The sequence below is a fragment of the Lissotriton helveticus genome, chromosome 2_1 (genome assembly GCF_964261635.1).
Source record: "Lissotriton helveticus chromosome 2_1, aLisHel1.1, whole genome shotgun sequence".
Classification (NCBI taxonomy): Eukaryota; Metazoa; Chordata; class Amphibia; order Caudata; family Salamandridae; genus Lissotriton; species Lissotriton helveticus.
Genome location: NC_136059.1, coordinates 118,036,156 through 118,061,454, shown reverse-complemented (window position 1 = coordinate 118,061,454; position 25,299 = coordinate 118,036,156). Strand labels below are relative to the sequence as shown.

Genomic DNA, 25,299 nt, shown 5'->3' with positions numbered 1-25,299 from the left:
TCATCCCAAACATTTCTACATTAGTCTCACACAGTTATGATTATCGTTACTCTACTTTAAACATTCTATGCATTTCACCACTGAATATAAGACACTCGGTGTATTTCACTTCTAAATATAAACACTCTGGTGCAAAGTACATGTTAACTAACTACGTGCTTGTAAATATGGCGTACTTATACATTTTTTCCAAACTTGTGCTCTCTCAGTCCCCCCTTTGATGACCTTCAGGGGTCATCATCACCATGACACTAAAAATGTAGAACCTTTAAAGTGAAGTCAGGACAGTACCACTTCTTTTCATACTCTCTAATGCTTTCAGACTCTTATATTGAGTGTCCTGCATCGCTGTCAACTCTTCTTCCTGTTTCTTCATAGCTCTCTGTAACCTATTTGCTCTATACCATTGATACAAACGCACCAATCCCCACAAAGTGATTACACAAATCACTACTATGATGATGGGCTTCAATATGTACCAAACGATACCCTTTCCTAAGTTGGCAAACCAACTTCCAACTTTACCCATTCCATGGCCTACTTTTTCCCACACATTTACCTTTGCCAGGTCCTCAATTTCGTAGTGTATGGCAGTGATGTTTTGTATATACTTCTCTAGAGGCTTTGAATTGTCTGGAATGTAAGTACAACATTCCTGGACCTTCAAGGCCCTACAGACTCCTCCCTCTTTTGCTAACAGAACATCTAAAGCAAGTCGGTTCTGAAGAACCATTGCCCTAATCGATTGCATCTCTCCCTCTATCAGCATCAAGGATCTTGCAGTACTGGCAGACAGTCTATCTACGACTGTAGCTAACCTCCTGATCTTAATGTCATTCATTATCAATCCTAAGAAAGGGAATGCAGCACCTATTACATCTCCAACTACTTCTGCTGCACCCAGCCCTCGCTTCCATCTAGTTGATATTTCTTTCTTAGGCGTGTCTAAATTCTCAACATGATATATTTTAGGGAAGACAACAGCCAGATAGCATGATCCGTACCAATTATCTGGTAACTTCACATAGGCATATCTTCCACATACAAAATATACATTTGGTATTGCTTGCATCCCTTTCATGAAGTTCTTAGAGTAGTACTCCAATTGAAAAGCATGTTCGCAATTGACTTGTCCTACATAAACGTTTTCATAGTAGGAGTAACTCCTGTGAATGCACAGTTTCCCCCGTTTCTCCTTATCCAAAGCAATTGGACCAATACTACCTTTTCGTTGTTGTGCCCTTTCTTCCTTGGTCCAATCTGTTTCTCCTTGTCCTGATGCCTTCAATGCCTTCTGCTTTCTGTATCTAGTATCTACCTGAGCTATAAACTTTTTCTCAACTTCTGATATTTGACAAGTCAGATTGTTGTTTCGAGCATGTGAAGTATCTAACGTTCTCCATGGAATAAACCATTTGTGTAACCTGTCTTCGCTTTTGTAGTAGTCCCATTTGTTCAAATGCTTGAAATTCGGAACCTCTGGCAATGTCGAGTCGAAATTCGAGAAGTAATACTCAAATCCGTCTCGTCCATAAAACATACTTAACAATAAACTGCACGTTATTCCATATGTCAACGGGAGATGATGGTATTTGATACCCTCCTCCACCGAAATTGGTAACTGCATACATACATAGCAGTCCTTTACCTCCATGGCATCAACATATTCATAAAGCAACTTAGCATAAGCATTTGACTTGTAATTCCCCTGTGATTCATCCATGTGTAACCTTTTTACTTCTGCATCTAACAACGCTTTGTCTTTCTCATTGATGTTTCCCTTCTCCTTAACTGTGGTAGTTCTCGGTGTTGACACTCCCCTATCCTCCTTAACTGTGGTTCCATCCCCTTCGTGTCCCGCTAGGAATGAAACAGTTACCACTAAAATTATAAGAGAAACCACTACTCCTAAAAATGTAACAGCTATACATTTTGCCCTGCGGTTCGGGTTGCCAGCCTCCATGTTCTCAAACAGTGTAGTTTTCGACTATCTTCCAGCATTCACTTCCTCTTCTTTTCAAACAAAGTCTTTCTCTCTTGCAATGTCTTTCTTGAAACACTTGGAAGCTTGACAATTTGTTTCCGCAAAACAGTTCAAAGTCCAGTAGAAAATAGACAACCCTAGCCCTTCTCCATCCACTAAAATGAAACCCCTATCACTTTTCTTCTTCCACTCGGCGCTAGGTTATCTTGCAACAAGTTTACAATTTCTTTTCAAAAGTCTTATTTTCGTCTGAAGTTATGTATGACTCAAGGAGTAACACTACTTCTTCATAAATGTCCATCCGAAGTATCATTCCCTCAGGTTCTGGACAATTCGTACCACACCATGGAAAGTCCACCTTTTCTAGGATTATTCTCCTTATTTCGCTCAAGACAAGTGGACGGACGAAATTGAGAGTTAGCGTTTTTTCAATTTCTAATCCTGGTACTATCAGTTCTATATCCACAATTACAAAGGGGTCCGTTCTAATCAAGATCACTTTCTTCACTTTTCCAGATCTGCACCCCTTTGAAGACATTCGTAGTATGGTTTTAGTCCACAACAATAAGCACTCCTAGCAATTCTACTACTCGTTCAAGCATTTCCAAACGAAGAAGAGTTCCCTCCAATATTGGATATCGTGAACAGCAAACTGGAAACTCAACTGTCTCTAAAAGCAATTTTCTTATTCCACTCAGGAGAGCAGGATGAACGATGTTGAGTGTCAGCAACCTTTCGGTCTCCGCTCCTGGCAGTAGAAACTTTATTTGCACTGTGATGATCGGGTCAGTTCTGATCAGTTCCACTTCCCTGATCCTCCCTGTTCTGTGTCTCCCAGACATCTGCAACAAGGTAGGTCCAGTCGGGAGTAGAGTATCTTCTGCTAGGCACTCGCACTCTACTTGATCTTCTAAGACCCTCCTCAGCTTGATCCTGGATATCTTCTTCTGGATCTGAGTCTTCGGATATAGGAGTAAGCGTTTCTTCTTGGGCCGACCTCAAACTTAGCCTTCTTCTTCTTGTTGGCCAAGTGGCAGCTCCAAGCCTTATTCTCCTATTCCTTGTCCTCCCACTTGGTTCTTGATCGCTCCGATACGGATCTGAGTCTGAGTCGTATTCACTTCTGCTCTCTCCTTCAGTTGCGTCTTCTGTCTCACTGCCGTCCTGCCTTCGCTCTTCTTCTGAATCCGATGCGTTCCCAACTTCTTCCGACACCTCCTCAGCTGCCTCAATCCCTTCTTGCGACTCTTCTTCCACTTCCGGGCTTTCGTCTGGGATGGGAGCTGTTCCTTCTAGAGGTGCTGGAACTCTTCTAGTATGGGATGCATGGATCCAATTTGGCAGCCCCCCGCACTTCACCGCGGTGTTCGTGATCAGGATTACCTGAAAGGGCCCACGCCAGCGAACATCTAGGCAGTTCTTCCGGACGTGTTTTTTAACCAGGACCCAGTCCCCTGGGTTCAGGTCATGACACAGGTTCCTCGCTGTTGGAACTTCAGCCGCATGCACCTGAAGGGACACAGAATGGATGGCGTCAGACAGTCCTTTACAATAATCCAAGATCAGATCATCTGTAATATTCAATAGAGCAGTAGTTGGAACTGTAGGAAGTCTCATGGCCCTCCCCATCAGGATCTCGTGGGGAGAAAGACCTGTCCTCCTATCAGGCGTGCTGCGCATGCTCATGAGCACCAATGGAAGAGCATCTGGCCAACTCAAAGATGTGGATGCCACTACTTTAGCCAATCTATTCTTCAAAGTGCCATTCACTTGTTCCACAATTCCTGAAGCCTCTGGTCGATAACTACAATGCAGCTTTTGATCGATATTCAGCGTGGAGCACAACATCTTCACTATTTCGCTGTTAAAATGTTTTCCTCTGTCCGATTCCAAAGAGGCAGGCACCCCGAAGCGCGGTATCAACTCCCTGAGCAACAATTTAGCCACTGTGAGTGTATCGCACCTACGTGTAGGGTACGCTTCAACCCATCTGGAAAATACGCATACAATCACCAACACATACCGAAGGCGATTGACTCTTGGCATTTCGATGAAGTCTAGTTGCATTCTATTGAAAGGCCCCCCTGACCTCCCAATGTGACTCAGTGTGACTGGTGTTCGTTTGCCTACGTTCAGTTGTTGGCAGGTAACACATCGCTTACATACTGATTCTGCTGCTATTCTGAATTTCGGGCAATACCAAGTCTGCCTAAAAACTCTCATCATAGCATCCCTTCCTAGATGTACTGGACCATGTATTTCTCTCGCCATGGGATTAGCTAATTCTTCAGGTAACACAGCTCTCCCATCTGCTGAAACCCAAAAATCCATTTCACTTCGCACACAGCCTGCTATTTCCCATGCCTTTTTCTCTTTTTCAGGTGCGTTCTCCTGCATTATTCTTAAATCCTCCCAAGTGTCTACAGTTTCTAACATCATACTTAATTCAGTCTTTTCTTCTGCACCTTCTATTTCCACCTTTGAGAAAGAATAACTTTGTTCCGCACAATAGCGTGCGACTTCATCAGCATATCTATTACCTTGTGACACAAAATCTGTATTCTTAGTATGAGCTACACACTTCACCACTGCAATATCAACAGGACCTTGTAATGCTTCTATCAGCAATCTCACAAATTCTCCATTTCGAATGGGCGAACCAGAGGAGGTCATGTAACCCCTCTGAGACCACAACTGCCCGAAATCATGAACCACACCGAAACCATATTGGCTGTCCGTGTAGATGGTGACTCTCTTTCCGTTTCCTGCTATGCAGGCACGAGTTAGGGCAATAATTTCTGCTACCTGTGCGGAATGTACTCCTTCCAGGCAAGCGGCTTCCACAACTCCAGTAATGGTACAAACAGCATAAGCTGCTCTTAACCGACCAGTATCGTCTCTTAAACATGAGCCATCGACAAAGTAAATCTCATCAGGGTCAGACAATGGCTCATCCACTATATCTGGTCTGGGTTTCGTGCATAGTTCAGTCACATCAAGGCAATCGTGGTCTTCACATCCTTCGCCTTCTATTACAGTAGGTAATGGCATCAAAGTAGCAGGATTCAAGACAGAGCATCTCCTGAGAGTCACGTTTTCTGCGGCAAGTATAACTTGCTCATAACGCGTGAGCCTACTATTGGTCAGATGCTGCGTCTTCGTCCTGGTCATTAACAATTCAACTGAATGCGGTACATACACTACTACTGGATGTCCCATTACAATACTTTCGCTCCTTTCAATGCTGACACCCGTTGCAGCAACGGATTTGAGACATCCGGGCAACGCTGCGGCTACTGGATCTAATGTAGCCGAAAAATATGCAACTGGTCTACGGGCATTACCGTGGGTCTGTGCCAAGACTGACAAAGCACATCCCTCTCTCTCACAGCAATAGAGTGAAAACGACTTTTCATAATCTGGCATTCCCAGAGCCGGAGCACGACATAAATCGTCCCTCAGCTGTAAAAACGCCACCAGACATTCTTCATCCCATGGTACCGGATCACTCACCTCCTTGTGCGTCAGTTTCTGTAAGGGCTTTGCTTTCAGTGAAAAGTTAACTATCCACTGTCGGCAGTAACCCACCATTCCTAGGAACATTCTAACCTCTCTCTGAGTTGTAGGCGCATTCATTTTCATTATCGCCTCAATCCTCTCTGGGGACACCTTACGTTTCCCTTTTTCTAACCTGTGCCCTAGATACTGTACTTCTGTCAGACAATACTGTAACTTGCTCGGAGATACCTTATGTCCATTTTCAGCTAAATGATTCAGTAAGGCAATTGAATCTACTTTACAAGCTTCCTCTGTTTCTGACGCAACAAGTAGGTCATCTATGTACTGTACCAGAACCGAGTTCTGTGGCAGTACTAGATTCTCAAGATTCTTTTTCAACAACTGATTAAAGATGGATGGACTGTCTGTGAATCCTTGTGGAATTCGACACCATGTTAAAACGCGATCTTCCATTTTAAACGCAAAAAGGTACCTGCTCTCTTCATCCAATGGGATCGAAAAGAAAGCCTGGCAAAGATCTATCACTGTGAACCATTCTGCTTGACATGGTATTTGAAACAATATCACTGATGGATTCGGTACCACGGGACAACATGAAACGACTATGTTGTTAATCTTTCGTAAATCCTGAACTATCCTAAACTTCCCACTAGGTTTCTGCAAACCCATAATCGGGGAGTTACAAGGACTGCCCACGATTTCCTTCAGTATTCCCTGCTGTATCATTGACTCGATCACAGGCTTTATTCCTGCAATCGTTTCCTGGGACAATTTGTATTGAGGCGTTCTTGGAAACTCAACATTTGGTTTTACCAGAATTTTTACCGGTTCTACCCCTTTAATCAATCCTATATCTTCTCCTGTGAAATCCCACACCTCTGACGCCACTACATCTCTTAAGTCTTGTGGAAGATCTTCTACAGTCAGAGTAGGATATAGTTCTACACAGAATTTTGAATTGGCCACCTTAAAGGTAGCATCATCGTCGGTAGTCTGTACCTCCACTCCTTGTGGGGTGCAGTATATGGTGCAATTCAATTTGCATAACAAATCCCTACCTAACAGACATACCGGACTCGAGTCACAAACCACAAACTGATGTTCGTTCATGTGGTTTCCAATTTTCACAGACACTGGTTCTGTCAAGGGACTAGTCATTCTTTTATTTGCGACTCCTACCACTTGAATTGTTTCCCCTGACATTGGCAAGTCTGGAACTACTGCTGATCTCAGAGTCGAACGAGTAGCCCCAGTGTCCACTAAGAACGTAGTGGGACACCCTGCCACTTCTGCCTCAACAAATGGCCCTCTCTGATCCACTTCTAGAACTGCCCCGAGGGTACAGTCTTCTTCACTGCTCACCCGTTGTCCTGTCAATGGATCAATGTAATAACATTTTTCTTCCTCGATAAACAGAGGCATTTGTTTAAAGACCTTTCCTCCAGCTGCTATCTTCGGTGGCTGTGGGAATTGGGCCCGTGGAGCCGAAGTCCCCCCTTTGGCCACCTTACTGCTTGGGACTGTCACTTTTTGCACTGTGTCTTCTTGGACCTGCTCTTCTACTTCTTGCTCTCCGTTTTCAGGGTTAAAGGGACACTCGCGTCGCCAATGCCCCACCTGGTGACACAGATGACACTTGGTCGTTTTCTTTAAAGTGGCAAAGTCTATCCTAGGTCTCTGCCCTTCTTCATTATCTTTGTTCTGACCATTTGGTTTTCGTCCCATCCCCTGCTTCTGCTGGCCACCCTTCCCAGCGGACTGCATTTGCACCACCATCAATTTCTCCTTTAGATTCTTGGCTTTAGAATCTATCTCGTCACTGCAGTACCTCGCATATCGTAAAATCTCATCTAGTGGTTTGTTCTGCCAACAGATTAAATGTTGCTGTATCATCAAACAAATATCAGGTCTCAACCCCAATACAAACTTTGACACGAACTGCCCTATGTCTTTGGGATCCATTACATCTAGTCCACTGTATTGCTTGAATGTTTTCAATAATCTTTCATAAAACTCGTGAACTGTCTCCTTGGGTTCCTGCCTTGTTCGGTCTATTTTTACCCAATCTATATCCTGTGGTGGTACCTTATCTTTCAGCCATGCTATTACCCTTTCATACTTTCGCATGACTATCTCAGCTGGTCCATTAGTTCGAACATCTCTCAATGGTTCAGCATTTGGCCATTCGACACTAGTCTTACAAGGGGTCCACAAATCAGATGGGACCACGATGTCAAACAACGTGTTCAAATCTATCCACAATACTTTCGAAATTTTAACAAATCTCTCTACCTGCTTATACCACTCGACTGGGTTGTCCCGCAACTTCGGGAATGAGTTGGTAAATGCGGCTAAGTCTCCTCTACTCCAGGGCACATGTACATAATTTCCATTTGATATTTCTCGCAAAGGGAATGCCTCCATCTGCATTACCCTTCCCTCAGGGGTCATCACATTTGTACTTCGCCTAACTGTGCCCTTTTTCGACCGCCTTTCTTCCCATTTATCCAGTTCTCTCCACACTCTTATCCCTGTTACCAGCTCTCTTATGTGTGTTTTTAATCCAGCAGTTCTCTTCTCATCTAGATCTTGGTCTGCGTACTGTAATCTGTGGTTACTCTGTAATGCCCTTGTCCTAGACAAATCCACAGCATACTTGTCTGCCAAATCGGTCAGTTTTTCATGAACCGCTCTAGCTTTCCTAGTAATATCCTTTGCCATGAACAATAACTCATCCTGTTCATACAATTCTATCCTCTCCAAAGGCAATGTTCCATCTATTATCTCATCTACATCTGACTTTAAACTGGTAACATCAAGCCTTTTTGCCTTTATTTCAGCTTTCAAGACACTCAATTTAGCTCCTCCATCCGCATCTCTCCCATCCCAGCTCCGAGATCTACGTTTAGGTATTGGTGAATTATAGGGAGTCCTCCCCTGTTCCCATCTCTCTAAGTCCCATGCCTTTCCGTCTTCTCGGGGTGGGTGGTGAAACACTCCTTCATGCCTCCCAGCCTCTCTCTCTCCATCCTGGCTAGTTTCACGGGATTGAGGATAAGAGGTTCTCTTACTCCCTCTTTCTTCCCTACTTCCCTGTGCTTCCTGAGTATTCGAGGCGTGGCGGGACCTATCGCTGTTCTCCTTTCTCCAATGTTGAACGTCTTCCCCAAGCGTATGATGAAGGCACCTAAACCTATTCTGAAAAGCCCGTACCGCCTCATCTCCTCCGTTCCCCCAGAGACGGGACATTTCCTCACATTCTACAATCCTAGTATTCTGTTCCGGCTGTTCTCTCTGATTTGTAGGACATGCATCCCCTCTATTCTCTTGACTTTGGCCTTCCCGGCTCTGACTACTCTCGCTGGCCCCACAATGAGATACTGTCCCGTTACCCCTGCTTTCCCACTCTGGTTCCGTTCTTGTCCTGTTACTCGGAGATACTATGGACCCGTCCCATTTCCTCAAATCAGCTCTTAACTCTGAAAAAGATCTTGGCCGCGGTCCCCTTAGATCCATTGGTCCTCTCGGACCTCCCTGTTCTGAATTGGGACCGACAGTTGTGTCTAATGGGGTGTTCCACGTTACCGAACCTGGTAATTGTTTCCATGCATTCGTCACATTATTCCTCCTTTCCATCTCAATCCTTTCCCTATCCAATTGCCTTTGTTGTTCCCCTCTATCTCTCTCAGAATTATAGATCGAAACTATGGGTCCTATGGTAACAGGCACTTGAAGAGCGTCTGGCAATCCCACAGACTCAACCCTTTCTGTGGTTGGCGTTTTCTGCACCACAAACCTTCCCACTACACTCTGTACAGTGTTGTTTGGAGGTGTTTCTCCGCCTTTGCTAGGTGTCCATTCCGATATAGGGAGTGGTGTATACCCCTCTATCTCATTCCCATCTTCCCTTGCGAGCCCTCTATCTTCTATCAATCCCACTCTCGGAGGTGGTCTATCCATTAACAATCTGTTTATCAGATTGTCCTCCGACTCGCTTTCCTCGTCTTCTTCCATGAGGTTTCCTCCTCCTGACACCTCCCTCATCGGATACATTTTCTCCACCTCAATAGTCTGTACCCTCCAACGCTTTTCCTCCTCATCCCATTTGGAATCTCGCACTGCCCTTACCGATCGCGTCAGCCTTTGTTGACGCCTGTTCAAATTTCGGTCGTGTGCAGCCTTAATCCATGCATTAAGAGCCTCAAACTGTGTTGGTCTAGGTGAGGGTTTCAATGAGGACATGGTTGCTTTTAGCCGATGTAACACCTCTAACTTAAACGTTCCATACTTCGGGAACTGCATTTCCTCATTTCATACCGTAAGCTTATTCCAAGCCCCAATCCACAATATCGTATGCAGCCCCACATTCGTTGCCATATAATGAGCTGGCGTACCCTCTGGGGGAGCCTCTTCCCCGTAATAATGTTCACTTCGTTTACGTTTAAAAATCCCTTTCAAACACTTAAAACACTTCATGATTTCTCTTTTCTCCGCGTTTGTTTACTTCCTGATGATATTCCACCAATCTCGGCGCCGTTCTCACTAACTGGCCTATCCGTACGCGACTTTCCTCCGACGTCACTCTAGCCGCCCAACCAGAGCGCGGCTCTAGCTAACGTCACACCAACCGCTCAATCACAGCGCGGCTCTAGCCGACGTCACCCGTCCCCCTTCGCAGCAGTTCCCCTCCTTTCTCAGCTCGTCTCCTCGGTCATGCACGCATCCCATTCATACACTGAAAAATGATTACTTCCGTCCAAGCGATCACCTTTCTTTGACTGTACGCCCACAGTCTTTCTGTAGTTGTCACCCTAACTTGGCGAAATGTCTTTCCGTTTACTTCCAGACAATCGCCTTCTCCGATAGGTTACTCACACGCAGTAACTTTCGACCAGCGTCCGTTACTCATACACTCACTCTTACACTCCCCCTATCTTGGATCCACGGCGGTCAATGGTACCTCGTGACCTCCGTACTATGGTCGACAACTACCCTGGATGTTCGATACACCCAAAACCACTTAAGCTCTGGCCTGAACTTAAGATTTCACCAGTACACCCGTTTACCAGGTTACCAGTTTACCAGGTTGCGCGCGCTCACAACCTTCTCTCATTCACACTACAGGCATTCAACTCCGCAAGACATTACAATACAAATACAACACAAAACACCGCAATCTGTTCACGCATGACCCTTTTTATACTCACTCTCCGATACTGCTGCTTTTCTCGCACCGTCTGCACCTTTCGGCACACGATTCTTCCGCTGCTCGTCTCTCGACGTCTCGGGCCTTGGGGTAAACTAACCTCTCTAGATTACCTTCCTCAAGAAGATAACCATCCTCACTCTGCTACCAACTGCTAACGCGGGATTACTGGTTACTAATTATCTTGCCAAATCCCTTCTTCCTGTCGACTGAATCGTTGGTACCTGTCTTGAGTAAAAGGTAATCTCGAGGTAAACAATCAATTTAAGAACTTACACCACTCTAAATGACCACTGACCAAAATTAAGTTTAAAGATTTAATATAAAGTCAAAGATAACTGAAGATACAAACTTCTCAAAATGAGATTCAAAAGGTATATCGGAATCACTATGAACATGAACTTCTTGAATAGTCTGAGTCTGAAGAACAAAATAATAAGTACAAGTTCGAATACCATCAGGGTTGCTAAAATGGATACAAGTTGCAACCTCAAAGTCATTACAGAAAAGAAAATTAAAGTTAGTCTGTCCCTACACTATACTAAATGACATCCCTACTTAACAAGATCTTAACCCTCTAGGTGTCAGCCGTGGTGACTTCCTAAGAAGATCACGCACTTCTCTTTGTCTCTTCTCTGATAATGGGTCTCTCCTGATCAGCCTATCTGCCTACCCATCCGCTTCCTTAGGCTCCCAAAATCATCTGCTCTGCTCTCCTCCCGGGTCACTTTCCCTAATACCAAATCACATTTCCAATAGAAACGCCCCTTGGGACGCCCCTCACGTGGTACATCTTTCCGCGGCAAACTCCATGATGGTACTCTTGAAGACCCTCGTTAAAGTTGACCTTGGTTCCCGGGCTTCTTCTTCAGTGCGCTGATACCCCCTGAAATTCCTGGAAACTCCTACAGGCCTGCGCAAGGCGCCACTGAACAAAGTCCCTTTCATTCAAGCTGATTAGGACCCTCGCACCTGCATACAGCTCTTCCTGCAGTGGGCCTCAAATTCCAGACTTCACCATATCTTAGGCCATAAAACACTCTCAGAGCTTCATACTGGACACCTCACGACCTCTCCTCTAACGAGCACATGACGATTTGAACTACATGACATTATCGGCTCTGGCCTACTTGATTTACATGCAGCAGGTTCCTGCACTCTTAAAACGTTAACTTGATTTAAACAGCAAACATTCTTAACTAGCATACGTTTCTAAAATAACACATCTATAAAGCATATACTTTTAACCCTAAGTTCAATAGTACATTTTGAAAGAACCATGTCAACCTTGTCTCACATTATTTTAGCAGCACGTTTAGATTTGCTTGTGAATTGCCATGAGGCCTACACAAAATACTGGGTTTTTGTTACATTCAACTCTTACATTATTCCTTTAACATGAGAACATGAGGTTTTCATATTCATCCCAAACATTTCTACATTAGTCTCACACAGTTATGATTATCGTTACTCTACTTTAAACATTCTATGCATTTCACCACTGAATATAAGACACTCGGTGTATTTCACTTCTAAATATAAACACTCTGGTGCAAAGTACATGTTAACTAACTACGTGCTTGTAAATATGGCGTACTTATACATTTTTTCCAAACTTGTGCTCTCTCAAGGGTGTTGTGGTTCCTTCAGTGTGACACGTGGAGGCCTGGAATAGTCCGAATTGTCACTCGTAGGAGTGTGATGCTTGTAGTTGTGTTGTTACTACCACTGGCACCATGGCAGGGGCAATGGGTGGTGCAAGCTGCAGTGACCTCCTGATGAGAGCCCTGGCACGTATTTATTTACAAATTAAGCACTGGAATGCAGTACAGAGGAGCTGAAAGCAAGAGGCAGGCCGGATAAGGGTTGTCCCTGCAGCGACGGTACCAGCACTTCTCAGGAGCAGACAGGTACCCTGCATAGTGATACCAGGACTGCTCTATTTCCAATTAAAGCGCTGGTTTACCCTAGAAAACCATCGCCCTCCCCTTCAGTGGGGGCTCTAAGCACTGAGAGGTATGCAGAGGATCACACGGTGCACTGCACGGGAGGAGGGGCTGGTTCACATGTATATGAAGACCCACCTACCAAGGGACCAGATACTCTGGTCCGTTAGCATTGAACCAGGACTGACTTTCCGTCCCAGACCCAGTGCCAGTCTGAGGCTGTGTCACAAATGGGTGACTTTTTAAGGCACTGCGTGAGCGGGTTGTATTAATAAATAGCGTTTTCAAGGCGCAAGCTCAGCTCACAAGCAGAGGAGAACTGTGCAGGTACTAGAGTACATGGAGAGATTTCTGAGGATGAGGGTGCTACAAGGTCACGTACGATAGGCAGAGACTGAACTTCTGTACCTGTTCTAGAGGACCAGAGGTGTGTGACGTTCCTTAAATATAAACACTGAGGTACTACTTTCTGAACTGCGCGAGTGATGGTGCACGCCTGAGGCGTGGGTGTTTGTTAATCCAGATCCCGTGTGTAAAGGGAGATGGCTAGACTCCTGGTTTTCCCCTTTTTACTCTTTTTGGTTGAAGCCTGGTACTATCTTGGCTCCTTGAGTGACATTGGCTGCCTGAGGTTGTTGGTGTTTCGGTTGGCATTCTGATTTACAGGGGCTGCATCAGGTTTTGAATGTGATGGTGAAGTGTGCATTGACAGTACAGGTGATGCTGCCATAGTCTTTCCTGAGCCTGCCGGTGGCACCCAGGAAGCCTCTCAAGGAGGCTAGATAGGAGACGAGGTGGCTGCCAGACAGACAGACTTTATCCCATCCAGGTGAGAGAACCATGGCTTGGACTGTTGTTCTGAGTTCTGCTTAGGTAGGTAGACTTTACCTTTCTGCAGCAGTAAGAGCTGGTACCAGGCACTCAGAGTTTTTGTGCAGTGTATGTTTTGGGGTTGGGTGTCCAGTTATTTTTGTTTTGGCTGCCGGTGGCTTTAGAAATGAGCTATACATACCCTCCTGTATGCAGATGAGGCACTGCTGACCAGGTCGATATTACACTTTGATAACCGCTTGTTTTCTTTTCTCCTGCAGCCAGCTCCTCTCGCCAGATTTTACCGAAACACATTACACCAAAGAAGGTGGCAGCGTGACGGTGTCTCCAAATCACACAGTGAGTATGAAGTACCCACAGGGGACTGCAGGTAGAGACTACTACACAGCCCTCACAGTTTGAAGAGACATGGTTATAAAATACCAAAAACTCAATTTGTAATTGTAATTGTATTTATATAGTGCTTACTACCCCTGACAAAGTTTTGAAGCACTTTTCGGCGAGTAGTGCACTACTCCAGAACCCGAAGGATTAGTGGTGGATTAGTAGAGGGAAGTAAACATTGTTAATTGGAGCGGTGGACGTGTGAGTCTGTTAGTTGGATTGAAAAGTACAAAGGATGGATAGAGGAGGGAAGGGTCTAGAAGGTATTATTTGGGACATCATAGTAGTAAAATGAGGTTTGGGATGAGTCAAAGGAGGGATAGAGGAGGGAATGCGGTATAGAACTTTTATTACAATGAAGTTCTCAGCAAGTGAAGAAGTTGGAGAAACTCCCTCTGGGCATCATGAAGGAGAAATGAAATCTAGCCCAACGCTGCTCCTAAGCGTATATGAGCTCACCGGGGGCAGGTGCTAGACGAGGGACATTGTAAGCATCTGCGTGATGGCGTCACCACAACAAGCATTGCTAATTTCACAGATCACAAACGCTCCTTTTCTGAACTCATACCCTTGCAGCATAACCAAACCTACTCTCCAATAGCGGATGTATGACGTTACAACGCATACTTTTACAACGCCTACCTTTACATCGCAAGTTTTACAACGCATACCATTACAACGCATAGTGCTTTTGGGCGCTGGATAGTGAATAGTTTAATTTACTATTCCAACTCCAGTCCCCGTGGATAGTAGGGAAGGTGTTGGATAGTACATTAAACCTATTCCCTATCCTAGAGCGCCCCCCAGCGCAATGCGTTGTAATGGTTTGCGTTGTAAAAGTTGCGTCGTAAAGGCACTGCATGGTAAAAGTTGCGTTGTAAAGTATGTATACCTCCTATAGCACATCTTTTAGTCTCACAAATCATCTTTATGAACTCACACCCCTCCCCCCCCACTAATGCAGCCCCTAATTTATTAATTTAATCTACCTTAAACTACTAATCCCAGAAACCAATAACAGTGAGCTGACCACTAACCTTGGGTTCTGGAGCAGCATGCTGCCCGGTGTAAAGCGCTTTAATGCCTTGTCAGGGACTGTAAGCGCTATATACATGCAATTACAATACAAGGTGCAGGGAATCTCAGCAGGGGCACGATGTGTGTAACCTAAAGACAATTCCAAGCAGTGTAATTGGTGTCAAAGAAGTGTGTGGGGCACGACAAAGCATCTTCAGTACCCAAGCAAGCACTTTCATTGGCTCTCGTCTCATCTGATACATGCAGTGAGCAATAGAGCCCACAGGGGTACCACCCACGGCTCTCTACCTGAGTGTTCGGTTTCTGATTGTTTCAACACCCACCCCCACCCACATAAGTGTCCTCCAATTCAAGACCTTGTATGCAATGGAGGTACAAAGAACCATCATTAGCATAAACACAAATCTGGCTATGGGAGACTGCTGAGAATGAAGTGAAAATGATGCTGGAGGGAAATCAGCACATGCTGGTAGCATGCTTTAATGTAATAACCATTTGTTATTCTGCATCAAGATACCCTTCTTTGTGAGTGTGTGCTTTACAAGTACACGTTATGTTATGTTATGCAGTGAGAGGGCAGAGCTTGTAAGCTTTGACTATATTGTTCAAGTCCACCACAGTTTATGATGTTGACAATTACCAGTTGTGCTACAGGACACAAAGTGAAATATGTTTCTTGCAGGATCATTGCTACTACCATGGGCACGTCAACGGGCACAGGGATTCCTATGTCGTCCTCAGCACCTGCTCTGGAATCAGGTAAGGGCTCTCTTGTTTCTGGTGCCATGAATGTAAATAATTTTATTCATAACTAGCTTTCCCGTCGCGCGTTGCTGCGATATCCGAAGACAGGAAATTTAAGGAAACTCGTTATGAGAACATTCAATTTACATTGTGTCATTTTTATTGAAACTTATTTATTTTAATATGGAATACATTTCAAAGTGTTGTTTTAATTCTCTTTATTTATTCAAGTGCTTGTGGATACACGATTTTTTGTTTTTCCGTCTGGTGCGTACATCAGTATTCGAAAGATTATGAGGGCCCTGGGGGAGCGATATTTAAAAAAAATGTATGCCATAAACCTTTGCGGGAATGTACTCCACAACTTCCCAAAGTTTCCTGGCGATCCGATGAATGCTGTTTTAATTCTATTTATTTATTCGAGTGCTTGTGGATACACGATTTTTTGTTTTTCCGTCTTGTGCGTACAGCAGTATTCAAAAGATTATGAGGGCCCTGGGGAGCCGAGATTTTAAAAAAATGTATGCCGGAAACCTTCCCGGGTGTGTACTCAACAACTTCCCAAAGTTTCATGGCGATCAGATGAATGGTGTTTTAATTCTATTTATTTATTCGAGTGCTTGTGGATACACAATTTGTTGTTTTTCCGTCTGGTGCGTACATCAGTATTCGAAAAATTATGAGGGGATGGGGGGCCAATATTTAAAAAAAATATATGCCAGAAACCTTCATGGGAGTGTACTCAACAACTTCCCAAAGTTTCATGGCGATCGAGTGCTTGTGGATACACGATTTGTTGTTTTTCCATCTGGTGCGTACATCAGTATTCGAAAGATTATGAGGGCCCTGGGGGGCCGATATTTAAAAAATGTTTATGCCAGAAACCTTCGCGGGAGTGTACTCAACAACTTCCCAAAGTTTCATGGCGATCGAGTGCTTGTGGATACACGATTTGTTGTTTTTCCGTCTGGTGCGTACATCAGTATTCGAAAGATTATGAGGGCCCTGGGGGGGCCGATATTTAAAAAAAAATGTATGCCAGAAACCTTCGCGGGAGTGTACTCAACAACTTCCCAAAGTTTCATGGCGATCGGATGAATGGTGTAGTAATGCATAAAGGCCAAACAAACAGACAGACAGACAGACATACTTTCGTTTTTTATATATATAGATTACTGGAGAGGTGGTGATTTCTCCTGGGTGCCACTGTTCGGGTCTAACGAAGGATCGCCTTTGTTCACAATATCCCTGATTTCTAATGACAAAATCAGGGCCCTTCTTGCCACTGGTTCCAAGTACCTCATTACGCCGTCCCTGGTAAATCTGAGGGGTTCACTAACATAACTAAAATCAGCTGTATTCTGTAGGTGAAAATCCAGGGAGAAATGGAGAATTAGCCTTGCTATCGAACAGGGCATACCTGTTCTTCGTTAATTCTTCAGTTTTGAGGGGACCTGCAGGGACCACTTATTATTCCTGGTAACTCCTGGCTCTGGTAGTTATGTATAATCAGGACCACTGGAATTATACAGTAGGTGAGGGCAAATTACGCAGATTTTACGCATCATTTTGTGATAGTATTACTTCATTATTTTGACATTTTTACACATGGTAACACTGTCTGGGAAATGCTTTCATTTTACTAGTATCGGTTTACCACCCATGTACAGCAATAAGCAACTGAAAGATGACTAGTCAACCTTAGAGAAGGGTCTTCTGCTGTCAGGAACATGCGTCACCATGTTTTCAGTAACTTTTGATCCGTTTGAGCTAGAATCAACATTTTTGTTTGTTGAACTCTGTAGATTATGCGGCTGATGATGGATTATGTGGCAAATGAGGCAATTCTATACTTACGTGAAAAATGATGCGGCCACAGAATTGCATGATTTTAGTCGCCCCGTCTATAATGTGCTTAAAAAAAACTGGACCTTACAATTGGGATTTCGTAATAATGCTCTAATAAATAGCCTAACATCAATCAATCACTCTGTGAGTTGTGAAGTGCGGCAAATAACCCAGGAGGATCTCAAGGCGGTGGAGTTCCTGCTTGCTTCGTGGTGATCTGTTCATTCGAAAAGCCAGGTCTAGAGTCCTGTCCTGAAGTGCTGGAGCGATGGAGTGGTCCTGAGGTGCAGGGTAAGTACCATCCTTGACCGCCAGGTGTGAGAAAGAGCGTCCTCCGCGTTGCTATGGTGGACCCAGAGGTGTCTGCGAGGAAGAGGGAGGCAGATCGTAGGAGTCTGGTCGGTTGATGGAAGTTTATGCGTCTGTTGATGTATGCTAGCCCTTCCTTGTGCAGGGCTTTGTACGTGTGGGTCAACATCTTGACCTATCCTCTCTTCTGGATCGGGAGCCAGTGTACCTTCTTGAGGTAGGGTGTGATGTGGGATCGTCTGGGGAGGTTGAGAATGATTCTGGGGACTGACTTTTTTTATTGTATGTAGTCTCTTAAGGAGGCATGCGGTGATTCCTACTTAGAATGCTTTCCCGTAGTCCAGCCCGCTGGTGGTGAGGGCCTGCGAGACGGTTCTTTTGTAGAGGAGAGGAGAAGGTGTACAATAGGGGGTGGTGATGGACGGAGCATCAGAACCAATCAAACACTCACACCCAGTCAAAAGATCTGGGTTTGATCCATCACCGTTCTTTAGCCCACTCTGCCACCCCAGTTCAGACATGGCTATATGCAAATCAGTCTGACCCTGTGCCTCATGGGAACAGTCCAGCCCGAACTGCCAAGCCATGCCTTCCCTGGACCGGAAACAAGCTTCCGAGGACCGGTTTCTGGCATTCCAGCCGTCTTCAGCCCGGCTTTCTTGAATCCAGTGGCAAAGTGAGCAAGGGACTCACGTCTGAGCATACCCTGCCACACTTATGGCGGCCAAAAGCGGTACAAAAGGGGGTGGTGATGGACGGAGCATCAGAACCAATCAAACACTCACACCCAGTCAAAAGATCTGGGTTTGATCCATCACCGTTCTTCAGCCCACTCTGCCACCCCAGTTCAGATATGGCTATATGCAAATCAGTCTGACCCTGTGCCTCATGGTAACAGTCCAGCCCGAACTGCCAAGCTTTCCCTGGACCGGAAACAAGCTTCCGAGGACCGGTTTCTGGCATTCCAGCTGTCTTCAGCCCGGCTTTCTTGAATCCAGTGGCAAAGTGAGCAAGGGACTCACGTCTGAGCATACCCCGACACACTTATGGCGGCCAAAAGTGGTATAAAAGGGGGTGGTGATGGACGGAGCATCATAACCAATCAAACACTCACACCCAGTCAAAAGATCTGGGTTTGATCCATCACCGTTCTTTAGCCCACTCTGCCACCCCAGTTCAGACATGGCTATATGCAAATCAGTCTGACCCTGTGCCTCATGGGAACAGTCCAGCCCGAACTGCCAAGCCATGCCTTCCCTGGACCGGAAGCAAGCTTCCGAGGACCGGTTTCTGTCATTCCAGCCATCTTCAGCCCGGCTTGCTTGAATCCAGTGGCAAAGTGAGCAAGGGACTCACGTCTGAGCATACCCTGCCACACTTATGGCGGCCAAAAGCGGTACAAAAGGGGGTGGTGATGGACGGAGCATCCGAACCAATCAAACACTCACACCCAGTCAAAAGATCTGGGTTTGATCCATCACCGTTCTTTAGCCCACTCTGCCACCCTAGTTCAGACATGGCTATATGCAAATCAGTCTGACCCTGTGCCTCATGGGAACAGTCCAGCCCGAACTGCCAAGCCATGCCTTCCCTGGACCGGAAGCAAGCTTCCGAGGACCGGTTTCTGTCATTCCAGCCGTCTTCAGCCCGGCTTGCTTGAATCCAGTGGCAAAGTGAGCAAGGGACTCACGTCTGAGCATACCCTGCCACACTTATGGCGGCCAAAAGCGGTACAAAAGGGGGTGGTGATGGACGAGGAGAAGGTGTGCCATTCCTGGAACGTTTTTGGGAGTACTGTCCATTCCTCTTTTAATGATTAGGTCTACCATGGCACCACTGCTGCCGCTTCTGACATTATTCCGTAATCAATTCTTACATATGTGGAGGTATAGCAAAAACTTAGTAATAAAGAAATTGAGGGGCATATTTACAAGGAAACGGCGGAGTGTAGCGTTAAGCACAAAATGCTACCGCCACGCTCCACCATTCCGAAAGCGCAGGGATGAGCCATATTAACAAGAATGCGCTGCACCCTTTCATTTTTCCTACTCCTGGAGCTTAATCTAGCTGCGCTAACGCCAACGCAGGCACCCTTGCACCATAGTGCAAGGGTGCCTGCATTGCTGGGAAAGATTGTTTATGTGTGATAATGTGTCACTTCCTGCACATAAACAAACAGTAATGGCGTTTTGTAACTCCCAAGTTTGCTGCATTATGCAGCACATAGAAGTTGCAAATCGTCATTTTTTGTACGATTGTTTATGTACAGGAAGGGACACTTTCCTGCACATAAACATTCATGCATGGCGTTTTGCGGTTTCAGCAAAAACAAGGAGAAATAAAACATTTCTCCTTGTTTCGCCATGTTAACACCAGGTCTTCCCTGGTTTTTATTTTGGTGCTGCCTCATATTTACGCCATCCTTGTAAATAGAGGACAGCGTCAAAATCAATGGATGATGCGGCGGAACACCCACAGCAACACCAATTGCCCGCTCCTTTCACGCTAAGTCTAGCATGAAAGGGTGCCTTATTTACATGGCGGTGCTATATAAAAGAAAGGTTTACTATGATTCAGGGGTTGGGTGGAGGACTGTTACCTTCTCCGCCATATTTCTCCTAACATGAGCACAATTAATACCTCTGGAGGTAGTCGCAGGAGAGAGGCCGAAAACTGCATGGGCATAGACACAGGTGCCCAGAGTAGTTTGTTTTCCAATAACCTCCACACAATGGAAGTTTGCGCAACACATTTCCTCCCCACGCCTGTTCGCCAAAGAAAAGTTCTGTACATTTCTCTGCCTACAGAAATGTGAACACTAACACATTTGGAATCAGTGGGCCTGATTCATAAAAGTTACACGTCATGAGCAGGCCATTGCAAATGTGATTGTGCCAACTTTTTCCTGATTCACAAAAGCCTAAGGCATACTTGAGACGCATTGTCGTTTGCTGTAGATTCACTGCTGTACGCCTGGGTATCCTAAAACAAGTCTGGGGATTTTATGTCTTTCAGAAATTAACAGCCTTAAATTTGTGATGAATGTGAAATTTCGTATTTTTTTCTTCTTGTCTAGTGAAGACTACTTTTTCTACGTGCTTTGTTCAGAAATGGAGGAGTTTTGTGGCTGTCCAGGGGATGCTTTGGCCTTTCCTGTCCTCCCTAGGTCATGTGGGTCACATTTTGAGGTCTTGAAAGGGGTCTGTACCTCACTTTCAGCACCACGCTGCTACTTACTTACTGTTGTTATACTGTTAGCTAGACGTTGTAAATATTGATGAACACGCCCCCCCCCAACCCCACCTAACAGTACTCTGGGAACACAGTCTCCCTATTTCTAGGTATCACGGTCATTATCCACTTCTCTCCGATTTTACACGGCCGTAAGTGACGTCAGTTCCGGTAAAAAAATTCGCAGATAAGGAATCAACATCCAGATTTCACGTGTACTTTTGCCACTTTTGTTCTGTGTAAATTGATCTCACGCCTTCAAATATTTAGTCAACAGCCCCAGTGTGATCACGAGGAGCGCCTCGACACCCCTCGTGCTTCTGATTTTGGGGGCATTTAAAAGTGGCGGCCCCTCGTGACCACCTCGCGCCGGTGATGTCACCCTCTCCCAGCCTGTTTCTTGTCTTCTCCTGTCAGATACCTTCTGACAGTGGTGAGTTTTTGGATACCGAGGCAATAGCCTCATTACTCCATATTCGTTTGGAATTTTGTAGTCGCTGTTTAGGTTGTCTTATTGGTGTGTGACGCTTTGTCACAGTTGAGGTTGCATCACATGGTCAGCTCAGTGATGGGCCGCGGGTAGCGGTCAGTAGTGTTTGCAGAATTGTCACCCTCTGGCCGCATCCCAGCTATTTATAGCCAGTTACTTGCGGCCTCCATCTCAGCTCTCTCCCCCCGCAGGGCCGCTCGTGATCTCATCCTCCAAGTGCCTCACGTGGTAAAGCAGCGCTATCGCGACGGACTGACTGCAGGACTCCCCGGGGGTCCACTGGGAGCTCGGGGCAGTCACGTGTCCAATGAGCCTGACTCACCCCAGACCCCCGGCCTCTCGGATAGGATCCGCTCTGTAGGGGGGGGGGGGGGGGGGGGGGGGGCGGGATGTAACATGTGTCAAACAGCGCCATGAAACCGCACGGATGCCGCGACGCCCAGCAGCATCGGACTCCATGTGTTCTGGGGTGGAAACGTGTTGGCCGAGAGCGTCCTCGTGGAAAGTTTAGTACAATTTAAATACCAGCTTACACTTGTGGTACAATGAAGAGTTCATGCCAGGGCGCAAAATGTCTGTGATTGTCGAACATTGTTGAGGGAAAGTAAGAAAGAAACTCATGTTGATAACTTATGCCAAGCTCAACCAGTGTCTATTCAGAGCCCACATACTGAACACCAACTCACGCATTACAAGAGGCCGGCTCATTGCTTAATTAGAGCTGGTGGTTTCCAGTGCTCGGCACCAGCCGTTAATTGTCAACCCAGGCGCTTATGACGGTCTTGCCACAAGGTGGCGCTGTCTGGCTAAGTTAGAGAGGACCACAACAACAGGAAATGATGAATTCAATATACATTAAAAATTACTATTACCTGCCGTCCAAGCCATTCTTATGAAATAGTGCAAATTGTTACACAGGAGTGTGATGCTTAGTAGTTGCATTGCTACTACATTGGCAGCGCTGGCAGGAGCAATGTGTGGTGCAAGCTGCAGTGCCCTACTGTCATCCCTGGCATTTAAATATGTTTTTTTTCTTTTTTTACAAATTAAGCATTGCCACCTGCTGTTAAAATGAAACACAGGGGTGACTGACAGGAGCATTTATGAGTATACCAAGGAATTGGGGGTTGTGTGTGTGTGGGGGGCGGGGGGGGGGGGGGGGGTGTAACGACCAGAGCCGCCAACCTTGGAAGTGGAGAACCATGTCAGCTCAGCATCCTGTGATTCTGGGCAAATCACTTAATCACCTATCAATAAAAAAAACCATTGAACGGCCCTTTTGTAATGTAACTGGTGCCCATGGAAAGCGCTCCAATACCTTTGGGACGAGTGCGCCCTATAGAAAAACTGCAAATAAATTAAGAAAATAAGAAAAATACTGCAGGCTGGTGTGAACCAGCCTTAAAACTTCCAATTGGCCGTTAAAGTGCCTTTCTGTTTGCACTAACTCTTATGTGAATATTCCCTGAATGTTTAAATGTTATTCCCATCCTAGACATTTTGGAGCCCAGAAACAAAGGCAAGCAAGAGTATGTAGAAGAGTACTACCTCATTACTACTTTACGTACTCCAAAAAGCCTTTGTAAAAAGCCCTCACAGGACCACAAAGAGATGCTTCCTTTCTATCGGTGTTGACACGTGTCGGCTCCTGCTTGCAGCTGTTGCTTCATACATTTCCACACCCACCCTTAAAGCTAACAGCAAATCTTTTTCTTACTGTTGGTACCAACTAATTGACGATGGGACAGTTCCTCTCTTTCTCTTTGAGACATGAACCCTGCTTTTCTTAAACTTATGGACTGTGTAAACATTTACTGACAATTTCTTTGTGTTTGTTAATACAATACGAGAAAGATTTATATGTTTTATCACAATGGTTTTAGAATATGAATTCTGTTGCTGCTGTTCTGCGAAAGGTAGCATAACTCATGAAAGCCCTAAATGTTTTATTTTAATGGTTTTAGATTATGAATTTTGCTACTACTATGTTTTTTACATGGAAATTGTAAAGGTTTTAATTTGCCAAACAATAAAATATATATTGCCCTCATACCCATCCTTAGGGCCAGTGCTTCACGGATGCCAGTGCAGGCAGCTGCCTTTTGATGCCACCTCAAATAAACCACTAGAGGCCTCTAGAATCTCATAAATGGCATAACATAGACATTGTTGCCCCAGGAATACTGGGTAACAAAATGTAATTTTGCCTATAGCTAAAAAAATCCTTGCATCAAAGCTGCTCATTCTTTTCCTAGCTATTTGGCTGCGCGAAAAGAGTGCAGGAAATTCACGCTTGACCCCGGAAATGTTCTCAGCTGGGTCTAGACTCCATGTCTTGCACCGGTGCATGTCCACCCTCCCTGCGACTTCACATGTATCCGTCATGTATGCATTATGCTTATTTGAAGCGCTAAGCCCCACTGCTCACTGCCTCAGATTACTTTGTCGGGAATTGTGAATTACATTTGAGTTGAAATAGTGACAGCAGTGGTTTCAGGTTTCATTTGAGCTGGCTGCACGTTCTCAAACATGTAACTTATTTTGGAAGTTTTGTACATCACCTAGACCTCAGTGAGTATCAGAATGCTTTACATAAAGCAACATCATTTTGAATTCAGCAGTTTCACTTATATGGTGGAAAGACTTATGTTCTTCATGTGTGCTGTGGATACACATGCTTTGCATACTCCTGCCATTTAGTGTTGAGTTCGGATGTTTGCAAGTCGTTTTTCTTCGAAAAAGTCTTTTCAGTCACAAGGTAAGATGGCTCCTACTTTCGGTGATAGTGCTCATGGGCATCGACTCCATTGTTAGATTGTGTTTTTCCGCCATTGGGTTCGATGTGTATTGCTGCGCTCCGGTTCGAAAGCATTCTTCAGATTCCCTTCGGAGCGCAATCCACTCTACCATTGATGGTATTGTTTCATACGTGTTTCCCACTTCTCTGCGTATCGTTTGGGTCAACGAATCCTTCATGTTTGATCGAAAACTTTGCGGATGTCCTTCGGGCATAACTGCTTCGGTCCAGTCTTCTGTTGATGGAACAGAATCTGTTTACATTCTGTCCTCGGTGCCACGCTAAGTATCCTCGCACAGACTTACATAAAGTGTGTAACTTGTGCTTGTCTCTGGAGCACAAAGATGATGACTGCAACGCTTGTAAATCGTTTCGGTCCAAAAAAGCTCTTTGCGATAGATGGGCTTGACGCCGTAAATGCAACATCAGAATATTCAACACACTCCGGATATCTTTGGTGAGGATTCCGAGCATGAAGACGTCGAAGTGTCAGAGGCAGAAGAAGAAGAGGCCATCTCGGTCCCGGAGTCAGATTCGGAACTGGAAATTGACATGGAGTCTGAAGACGTGCCTCCAGGACAGGGTGCCGTGTGTACTGATGACCCCTTGCCCCTTAAGCCCATACCCAAAACTCATAAGGCTTCAGCACCACCTCTGTCTTCTGGCCAAGGTTGGCACAGAGATGATGTTTCTGATGCCCCTCCTTCCGGCTCGGCACCAAAACATAGTCAATCCTGACGGCTTGGGACCGAGTCAACCGAAATCCTTTTCAGATCCAAAGCCCTCCAATTTAGAAACCCAAATCTGGTTTGGAGCCAAAATCCTCCACACCGAAAGAAAAGCCTGCTTCGGAGCCGAAACCTTCCGCCCCTAAAAGCAAGTCCATCCCAGCATCGAAACCTTCGGGTCGAAATCAAAAGGCAGCAGCTTTGAACCTTCTAACTCTAATTCAGACATTGTTTATCCCAAACT

The 25,299-nt window shown here is 45.3% G+C and overlaps 1 protein-coding gene across 1 annotated transcript in view; it reads left to right on the top strand.

Annotated features, from left to right (window-relative positions):
* LOC144817776 (disintegrin and metalloproteinase domain-containing protein 33-like) overlaps positions 1-25,299 on the top strand; it is a 565,915-nt gene that overhangs the window by 392,729 nt on the left and 147,887 nt on the right. Inside the window, exons 5-6 of the mRNA XM_078674583.1 lie at positions 13,747-13,825; positions 15,591-15,667. Of these exons, the coding sequence (XP_078530709.1) occupies positions 13,747-13,825; positions 15,591-15,667 (156 nt within the window). The remainder of the gene's footprint in view (positions 1-13,746; positions 13,826-15,590; positions 15,668-25,299) is intronic.